Source organism: Solanum lycopersicum, chromosome 11 (assembly GCF_036512215.1).
Source record: "Solanum lycopersicum chromosome 11, SLM_r2.1".
NCBI lineage: Eukaryota > Viridiplantae > Streptophyta > Magnoliopsida > Solanales > Solanaceae > Solanum > Solanum lycopersicum.
Window position 1 is genome coordinate 60,270,184 of NC_090810.1, and position 10,642 is coordinate 60,280,825.

Consider the following 10,642-nt stretch of genomic DNA (forward strand, 5'->3'; position numbering starts at 1 on the left):
TGCAAAACCACTATTAAAAAATAATGGCATGAATGAGCCTTTTCTTAAATGGTAATGGCATAGATGGACCAAACTTTTAACGAATGACGAAAGTTCGATGACATATTTGAGTCTTTTCAAAAATATAAAATCATATTGGTTGCAAAAAGAAAAAAAAGGGAAACTTTCACATATAGCCACTTAAAAATAATGAATTACTCTATATAGTTATAGTTTGATGATTACAATTTGTAGCTACATGTTATACGGATGAGGGAGGCGAGCGATACTGGGAGAGAGAGGAGAGAGGTGAGAGACAGAGGGGAAAGAGCGGGAGAAAGGTGAATTGTATATGTATATTGGTTAAATAAGTGTATATTATACATATGTATTTGTATAAATGGCAAGAGAGATTGGGAGAGGGATGAGCGAGCGAGACTGGGAGAGGGAGGAGAGAGGCGAGCGAGAGAGTTTAGAGAGGAGGAGAGAGGTGAATTGCATATGTATATAATTTAATATAACTGTATATTATACATACGCATATGTATATATGGCAAGAGAGATTTGGAAAGGGAGGAGAGAGGTGAGCGAGATTGAGAGAAGGAGGAAGCGATAGAGGGGCAGAGAGTGGGAGAGAGGTGAATCGTATATGTATATAGATTAAATAATTGTATATTATACATATGTATTTGTATATCGTGAAAAATTATACATATACAAACTTGACTAATTATATAAAGTCGAAGTCAACCCATGTAATTAATGTATAATGTTAGTCGCTAATGATAATTATAGCAAACTGTAACTATAATGAGTATTTAAATAGTATATGTTTACTTAGCCGCGTAATTCTCCCAAAAAAACACGTTGGGCCTGATTAGATTGAAGACAGGCCCAATGGACTTCAAACTCAAAGCCCAAAAGCTATTAGTGGGTTATAACTTATAATAGATCCAATTACTGACTGATATTAGCTCCGATTTGAAATTGCTCGGCGCGTTTAGACCACTCTCCGCCGCCGGCGAGCTTCCTCCTTTCCGTCTCCTTCTCCGGCAAATCAAGTGGTAAGTTCCTCCTTTGTCTCTTGCTGTATTCATTTTTCTCTCACTAGGCAAAAACCCTAATCCATTTGATTTCCCGATAATAAGCTCCGAATTGTAAATTGAATTGCAATACTCTCCATGTATATTGTTCCTTGTGCTTTAGTTTCGCTGGTGTGAAGTATAGCTGCATAAGTGTTGTGTTAGGTTGACGGTCAGGCTAAAATAGTCTAACTGTATGAGTACTGAAAACTGAGTCCCTTGGAGCTGAGTGTATTCATAGTTAACTGAAAGTTTGAAGATGTGAGGTGCACTGATCTGTTTTTAGTAGTAGTAATCAATTACTGTGAACTCTGTGGTTCTCCAGTGACTAGGAAATCAGCTGTTATTTCAGTTTTATTCGATAATGGCTTGTTCAAAGTTACATCAATCTGCATTTGAGTGTTGATTATTTTTCTGTGTTGTCCTATAAAGTTAATTTGTAAATGATTTGGGACAAAAGATGGAATTCTTTATCCTCGTATCGCGAGTACAGTCCTTTGGGACAGTCATATGTTTTGAATCATGTACCAGATCCTTCTAGTTGTTAGAGAAATTTGGATTTTTGGCCATCAGAAATTTTAGCTATTTCGATATCAACCAGTCTAATATATCCTTGAAAGCAGAATCAGTTCATCCAGATGGGTCGTTGTGTCTTGTTTAGTATTCTGGAGAACATGATAATTACTATTTCTTGTTATGCATAACTTTCTACCCAATTTTGTTTAACATTTGTAGAATGCTTCATCAGTCGCTCCTCTCTATTAGGATAGACTCACAGTCACAGAAAATAACAGTCTATTATCACTTGTAACTATATTATCTTCCTACGCATTTTGAACTCTTGTTTACTGTGCGTGTATATTCCTCAGGGAAACAAATTTCTGCCACTCAATATTGATTGTTCTTGCTCTATTAAGGTATCAGAGTCTTCTCCTGGTCAAACACCTAACATGTCAACTACCACAAATTTTTCTCCCTCCGCTCCCCTCATTCCAAAGCCAAATTATTCGTCCTCAAATCCAACTTTGATCATTGGGTTCAACAGGATCAGTTGATCATGTGTCTTTTAATATCATCCCTCACTGAAATCTTTATGTCATAAAAAAAAATCTTATTCCTTACTGATGAAAAACTACCTTTGGAGTTCGCATTTCCATGTCCAAACAGAGTTGGGTACCCTTGAACACTCTCTTTCTTCACCGTCCAAGAAAAGAATTCTTAATTTGCTCATGAAACTTCAAATTATCAAGCCAGGCAACCTTGGTCTTGCTCAAACCTCCAAAAAGAAAAAAAATTGTGTGATGAACTTGCAGCAGCAGGAAGAACTTCCTACGAGTAACATATACTAGAGATATACTTGGTAACTCTGCCTACCGAAGTTAGGACATAAGAGAAGAAATCACCTAGTGTTTTTGTCTCAGCTGAGATTTGAACATGAGACCTCATGGTTCTCAAACATTTCATTATCTCAACTAGAATAAATGTGGTTGAGGAGTAAAGTGACTGAAGAATCTAGAGAGACCACAAAGATTAATAACCTAATGCACCAAGGAGCTTAACGAAAGGGGAGGGGAGAGCAAAAGTGCAGGAATGCAGTCGTTTTACCTTGTCATATGCTTAATTTACTATTGTTGGGGTTCATACTTTATTTTCTGTGGGCCAAATACAACTATTTATTAGTTGCATATCCTGAAGCTGATGCATCGGCTAAGTGTTCATCTCTAACATACATTATTATTTGTTATCTTCAGTGTCAGGCTTGGTGAATGACAAGATGAACACTGCAACATCATTATTTAGGAGGTTAAATATCAGAGATCTGGTATCAAGAACACCTACATATAGTGCCCCTAGTGGTATGTATTTCATTGTACTCTTTCATGAAGCATCGGCTTTCAAAATAGAATTGTTTGATGAACTGATTCAGTTTTAAAAATCTAATTAAAAAAAGAACGGTTAGACTTTGTTCTCTGCAGGGAGCTGATTTATATTTCTTTTCACTTTGTACTCTTTCTGCATCTACTAGATGCCATCAATTACTTCATCAAACAAAAAGTTTGTGCAAAAGCTCAAACAAATGACACTAACAAGCTTTGAATTTTCTGATCTATGTTTTGCTTGTGACAACTTCAGATGTATCTGGGGATGGATTGAGCTTGATGTTTAAACGTTGGGCTACGAAAAAGACAGCAGGATCCACAAAGAATGGCCGTGATTCAAAACCAAAGAATCTAGGGGTGAAGAAATTTGGTGGAGAGGTAAGGATTCTCTTCGTTGATTACATAGAGACAATGGAATTATGTCGTTGAAAGAAATTTTGACAAAACCATTGTGCACCACGCATGCCTTCAAGGCAATTCCTTGCGCTCTTCAATCTTCTTATTATGATACCGATTTTTGGATGCAGAGAGTGATACCTGGTAATATCATTGTTCGTCAAAGGGGAACCAGATTCCATCCTGGAAACTACGTTGGGATAGGGAAAGACCACACACTCTATGCTCTGAAAGAAGGTTGTGTAAAGTTTGAGCACCACAAGTTGAGTGGTCGCAAGTGGGTTCATGTTGAGCCCAAGGATGGCCATGTACTTCACCCAGTTTACTCGAGTACTGGAGCTCCCGAGCTCAACACAGCAACTTAAGCTTCTCTAACCGTTGAGTCATTCATGGAGCACGAGTATAATAACGAAAACGATCTGAGATCATTTCAGAAAGCAACCCAGCCCCTCTAGATTAAAGCTAATGAAACAATGTTATTTTTGCCTTGTATTCTCTAGTTCATATTTCACTTGTTTTGAATCAATGCACTTATTGTTACTGGTGAAGTGCAAAATAGTTCAGTTCGATGAGCTAAAAGAAATAAATAGCATCATCTGCGTTACGCGCATTCGTGTACGTTACCAACATGGGTTGTGATATAGTGGTGAAACTGTTTCACTCTTAATTACAGGTTGCGGACTCGTATATGCTAAATGAAAAACAAATAGAAGGGAACAATAAGGACTGTAGAAGTTAAGGAGCAGCACATTTTGTTGGGCATACAGTAGAGATTTAGCTTCTTCCATTCATTTTTTTTTTTAGAATATTTTAAAAATAGATATTCATTTCTATTTGTTAATTTTAATATATTAAAAAAATTGTCGTCAATATTAATTATTTATACCTCAAAGTTCTTTGTTAAGATTAAAACTTGTCACGTTTTGCATTTCAAAAATTAAGAATTTTGTTTTAAGATGTATCTTTTAATCCTATTAATATAGAAGTAATTGTTTTGTATAATCTTCTATTATCGAAATTTAAAATATTGAGTTAATGAGTATAATTTGACTTCGAAAATCAGTTGAGCTGATTCTCGTAAAATTTTATGTGACGAATAAAATTAAACAGATGTATTGATAGTAAATTTTTTAATATTTTTCATAAAATTTTGTGTGACAAATAAAAGTAAATAAATGTATGGTAGTAAATTTTTTTTATTATATAATTATTATTTTTAGAAATACGCGAATAAGTAAAAATGAACGGAAACGAGGATATTTAATAAGAGTGGTAATAATTGGGAGAGAAGAAAGGGGAAGAAAAGGGTTGTTTCATTGGGATTTATTTTGTCAAAAAAGGGTCAAAAGAAAGGCAAAAATTAGCAGCAGCCATCAATATTCAATCTTTCTTGTGCATTGTGTGTTAGGTTTGGATTCTTTTACATGTTGCGGTTGTGGAAATGGTACCAAAATTGCTTGGCTTTACATCCGGTGAAGACTCAGGTCATCAGCTCCGGTCTTATATGGGGTCTCGGCGATGTATCTGCTCAAGCCGTCACTCATTATACAGCAAAGAAACACCATCATCTTCATTCTGTAAGTTTTTCCCTTTTTTGGTGTATTGGGGTTGTTTTCTTGTCAATTTAGCATATGGGGTTTTGGAATAAGGGGTAAAGATTGAATTTTTGGAGGAATAAAGCGGCATATGATTCATTGTTTCTCGTGTGTGTATTAGTACATGGATTTTTTGGTGATCTGGTAGTTAGTTTGGACTTTAGTATGTGGATTTTCTTGGAGTTGTTAGGAAGGAAAGAGTAACAACAACCTTGTATGTTTGGTATTTGTATGAGTCCTAGCTTGGTGCCCCTTTAGAAGAGAAATCCAAATAAAGCAAAATTTATATGATTTATAAAACCGACCTGACTAGTTTGAGAGGAAGATATGGTTGTTGTTTTTTAAGTTGAGGGATAAAGAGGGTGATGGTTGACTATGTTGCTCCGACTCTCTAAAATTGTTGCTGCACCCATGTTAACTATGTTGCTCCGGCTCTCCAAAATTGTTGCTGCACCCATAAGATATAGTTGTTGTTTTTCCTGTTGAGGGATAAAGAGGTGATGGTTGACTATGTTGGTTGGACTATCAAAAATTGTTGCTGCACTTGTGTTGCATTCTTCGAAATGCACTATTTATGGAGTATCTAACAAGCATCCATCGACGTGTTTGGAGAGTCTGAGCAACATTGATGGTCGAATCGTAGTGGGAGGAGTTTAGATCTCAATTGTTCCGTACCCTGTTTTCCAGTTTGGACTTATTTATCTGTACCCTAAGGACCTAAGAGTAGTTGGACCAACAAAAGACTATTCTTATCATCTAGAGTTATTTAAATAGCATCATCGACCAATGAGTAGTATAAAATTGACATGCTAGCACTTTGTATATTCTGCAGCCTCCTACCATCTTGCTACAACATTTTTGTTGCTTCTTTTTTGATTTTGTGGCTAGCTCTAGGTTCTAACTTTTATTATGTAATGGAGCTGGCATATCTACTTTGGTACTCTTTGCATCTTCTTGATGCTGGTAATGAAACAACTTACTTCATAAAAAACATATTTTTGTTGCTTCTACCAATGTTTGGTTGAAGGAGGGAGCAGGGAAGGGTAAAGGAACGGGGCTAAACAATTTTACTTCCCTTGTGTTTATCCCACTCTCCGAGGTGTTTGGAAATGTATTTCAACATCCTCCATTCTTCTTCTATTACTTCCTAACAAAACATGCCATTTTTCTTTTACCCTTCCTCTTTTATCTTCTGTCCTATTGCTACTCCTCTTTCATCTGAGCTTACTAATAATCTTTATAAGTGCTAAACTTTGAGTTTGTTTTGCGTGAGGCATGCAGTTTTCACTTTATTTAATAATCAGAAAATCTCTTTCCCTTGGGCCTTGACAACCTTATAACGAAACCCCAAGATACGGGTTTACAATCCTTTTAAATTACAAGTTGAGGACACATTCTTTGTATTGATTATTATTTTACTATTAGTGATTAATTCATCCACAGAATGATAAAATCGGAACGATATAGAGAAGATTAGGATAATCACTTCAAAATTTCTTGGTCCAAATTTTGCTCATAGATACATTTCTGATAAAAAAAAAAGTTCAAAATGAAATATTGACTAGATCCCCTTCAGGAAAAATATTGACGAGGTAAAATATTTAATTTCTTCTATATTCCTCATTTATTGAGTGGAAATGATGTGAACTGCAGATCGGAATTTCTGAAGTTTAATTTGTCAAAGGTATTACTCGGAAGAACTTTCATTGTTGTTCAACTCGTAAATGAAAAAGGCTGGTCGTATCCACGTTCATTGTTTTTGGCCCTCCCATAAAGAATGTTTAGGAGGGTACTTTTTGATAGTTCATCAGCTTAATTGAAGAACAGTGAATTTGGAAGAATTTGCAAAATATAACTGTAAAACAAACAACATTCAGTGGACTGAAAAACTACAATTTAGTTAAATATATATAAAGCTTAAGCCGGTGTCAAACTTACTTAAAACCCTTGTAAATTCGGATTCACATACAACGATACAGTTCTAAGTTTAAATACATATAAGGTGAACCATGTCAACTAAACTGAAAACCGTTGAAAATTTGGATTCATTTTAAGTTTCTAATATAGAGTTCACGACCAGTTTTGTCGTCCTTTCTCGGGATATCCAACTTAATTACTAGTTTTCCTTTACACTCTAATTTTTTATTCTTACACACTAACCTTGTTATTTATGTAATAATTAAACACTTTGGTGCTATATTTTATTGTTTGGTGTTGCCTTTTCAAAACAGGAAATTAATTATTTTAAAACTAGTAATTAATTTCCAACTTAATTACTAGTTTTCCTTTACATTCTAATTTCCTATTCTTACACACTAACCTTGTTATTTATGTAATAATTAAACACTTTGCTGCTATATTTTGTTGTTTGGTGTTGCCTTTTTCATAACAGGGCATACAAGCTTCATGGTTTAACCGTTTAACCTAATTTCCTTTTGTAAAAAAGCAATAATGGGCTGATTTTTATTGCATCACACACCTTACCTTTTGATGTGTGCACTGGAGCTCTGCCTTAGCAAGATGAAGCAGCTAGTATAAATAACAGCTAGCTAGGTCAATCCCACTTTTAACAACTCTGAGTTTTGCTGAGGAGTGCAATGCTGATTCAGAATTTTCTTATTATGCATGTTAGATAAGTGGTTGAGTGTTTCTGTTTCAATTAACAGAAAAGAAACAAAATGAAGGACTAACCGTTTTTCGTGCATTACTGATACACAACTATTTCCTCTGTTTCAATTTGTTTGGCTTGATTCGGAGTATGAGCGTCAAATTAACTAATATTTGGAGAGAATTCGGAAATATAATCTTCAACTTTTTTTTTTGAAATAAAACTTTCATATTAGAATTACATTATAAGTTCTATGAGTCATAATAGTTAACTAATCAAAAGTATTTAGTAAGTATGATCAAAGAAAACATCCTTTGATTGTCCAAATATTAACTACGACAGACAAATTGAAACAGAGGGAGTATCATTTACTCAATGTTTGCTTGTCAAAGGGGGAAGGTCAATTTTCTTTGTAAGTTCTTTCTTCCCCCTCCCCCCATTCTTTTTGTCCTTCGCTACAATCTTTGTTAGTTCTCGTGATTGCTGAAATCTGGACAGATCTGATCCCTTTCTATTTTAATTGTACTGAAGTTGTTTGCATGAATCTACTCTTTAAAAATTTAGGCAGTCTGATTTTCTTGTAATAGCCGTGTTAGCCCTTTTGGACTGCCTCTGATATTATTTATTGGGAAATGTTGTTCTTAACTGCAGAATGAAAATAAAGAATTTGCAATCAACTGGAGACGAGTTGCCACAACGAGCTTGTTCGGCTTTGCATTTGTTGGACCCGTTGGCCACTTCTGGTAGATCTTTCTTTATTCATTTGCTTCTATGTAGGTCACTGGTTTGCCACCCTTCACGGAGGACCTTGTTTTGTCTTTGATTAGCAGTATCCTTTGATTAGTAATTACTTCATGGGGTGCATTTCTTTTCAAGGGGTTGTCTCATGTCTGGCATACTGGCATTGTTCTGTCACAGTTATCAAATGTTCTCTGTATTAAGAATTTACTTGTTTCCTATATCAAATCAGTAAAAGATGTAGTCTCAAATTTAGCTGGACCTTTGGCCTTCACAACTATCCTCTTGAGGTTTCTCAAAATGGGGCCTTGATGTGAATCAATTTTAATCTAGAATCTTTATATATTAGAAAACCTCAGTAACTAACTAGTAATTTTGAGGTCAATTTCATACTTGCTGCTATACTTTGTTCAACAATTTCTTGCTGCATAACCTTTCAGTAATGCCACAGAGGGGTGTACTCTTATTTTGGCTCTTATATGTGTTGCTATGATTGAACCTTATTTTAAATAAGAAATTTTGGATAGATTTCTTATCTTGGCTTCTGATAAAATGAGCTTCCTGCAACTTTACGTTGGTTAGCAGAAAGATTTTTTCTTTTTTAGCAGTAATTGCATAGTGGAATTATGTCTTCCTTCGCATCTATCTCTTTAAAGCTTTGATCAAAGAAGCATTAGAACGTTATTGTGGCTCGTTAAGGACCACAATCAAAATGTCTAATCTATTGATTTATGTCACGTCATTGAAGTAGAATTTAGTGAATTTTGGATCCAGTTTGAACATTTAATAGATAAATACCGGAGTTATAGTTTAGATTTAGGGCCTTGTGGTATTGTGCTCTTAATTATGCAGTTTTTTAAGGTTTAAATTCTATCTTAATCTCTGGATGCTCATAGATTTAACTAGTACTGAGACTTGTGCCCTCTTCCTCCCTTTAGTCTGTTTGACTAAATTTATTTGAAGACTTGGCATCCAAATCAGAGTCAGACTGAGACTAAGTCTTTTCCTGATATTGGATTCTCCTGCCAAATAAACTGTCATTAGTTTGTTAAATCAGGGTCAGACTGAGACGAATTCTTTTCCTGATATTGGATTTCCTGCCAAATAAAATTTCACTAGTTTATTTAGTAGTAGATCCGACAGGCGTAAGTACTTGAACTTGTGGTGACAAAAGCTTTACTGACAATATGCAAAACCAAATAAAAAGGATTTGTTGGAATTATGTCTCTTGTAGAGTGATGTTATGTTTTGTTACGATGTGCATTGGGAACTAACTTTTTGATGTGCTAGAGCATTAAATTACTGTTATGTTGTGACAACTGGAAGTAATATTCTCGAGTTATACTTGAAAAGACTGCAGATAATTTTTACTTCTGTAATGTTTGGGGTGAATGGATCTGACTATATTATCTGTTTAGGTATGAAGGGTTGGATCGCGTCATAAGACTGAGATTTCAAATGCAACCTAAATCCCTGCGGTTTGTTGCTACAAAAGTAGCACTTGATGGTATAATCTTTGGGCCCCTGGATTTACTCGTCTTCTTCACATACATGGGTTACTCCACTGGCAAAAATACTGCTCAAGTTATTGAAGGTGTGAAGAGAGATTTTCTTCCGGCCTTAATACTAGAGGGAGGTATATGGCCTATTGTCCAGGTGGCCAACTTCCGCTATATACCAGTTAGGTATCAACTCCTTTACGTCAATTTCTTCTGCTTGCTTGATAGCTCGTTCCTTTCATGGATTGAACAGCAAGAAGATGCTGCATGGAAGCAATGGTTGAAAAACATTGTGCGCTTAAAGGAACAAAAGGAGTAAGGTAGATGATTTCCTTATCTCACTAGTGATACGCCTTGGATTTGTTAATCGGGAATAGTGATATTAGTTATAGAGACATGTGAAGTATTTACAGGAATCTTGGAGAGTGTCGATTTGGAAATTGGTAGTTCGATTCAGTAAAAGTGATAGCACTTTGTCAAGCTACTCTATAATCCATTGAAGCTTAACATAGCTATTATGGTCCCATCTGTATCCACTCTACATTTTGATTGATACTGTTCTCCTTAGTCCCACCCCCCTCCTTGCTCCAGCCTCATATTTGACATTTGAGGTTAATTTTGAGAATGACATTTTCCTTTTTATTGAGAAATTGAATTCGATTTGCTATCAACCACTGATATCTGTTGTCTTTGTTAATGTTATATTTTGTTCTTGGATGAACTGTGATGGGCATGGCTGAGGTTGAGCAATATGTTGTCCGATTTTCGGTCTTACGGGACTGTATCTGGTAATCTTGGCCATGAATATGGAAATGTAGCCAAAATGTAAGATGATAACATGTTGTTGTCCTTTGTAATGGCATAT

The 10,642-nt window shown here is 35.4% G+C and overlaps 2 protein-coding genes across 3 annotated transcripts; both read left to right on the forward strand.

Moving 5' to 3' along the window:
- The first annotated feature begins 884 nt into the window (after positions 1-884).
- LOC101251545 (uncharacterized) lies at positions 885-3,964 on the forward strand. The gene is made up of 4 exons (XM_004251146.4): positions 885-1,043; positions 2,813-2,917; positions 3,195-3,319; positions 3,469-3,964. Exons 2-4 carry the CDS (start codon positions 2,836-2,838, stop codon positions 3,700-3,702), a joined length of 441 nt encoding a protein of 146 aa, XP_004251194.2. The 5' UTR covers positions 885-1,043; positions 2,813-2,835; the 3' UTR covers positions 3,703-3,964.
- A 628-nt stretch (positions 3,965-4,592) lies between these two features.
- Positions 4,593-10,455, forward strand: LOC101251251 (uncharacterized). 2 transcript variants are annotated; one of them, XM_010315154.4, is made up of 4 exons: positions 4,593-4,914; positions 8,192-8,283; positions 9,697-10,097; positions 10,182-10,455. In XM_010315154.4, the coding sequence occupies exons 1-3, from the start codon at positions 4,762-4,764 to the stop codon at positions 10,094-10,096; spliced, it is 645 nt and encodes a 214-aa protein (XP_010313456.1). In that variant the 5' UTR covers positions 4,593-4,761; the 3' UTR covers position 10,097; positions 10,182-10,455. The 2 variants fall into 2 exon arrangements, with proteins under 2 accessions (XP_010313456.1, XP_004251193.1); XM_004251145.5 differs by having other exon boundaries at positions 10,191-10,455.
- Positions 10,456-10,642: the final 187 nt, after the last annotated feature.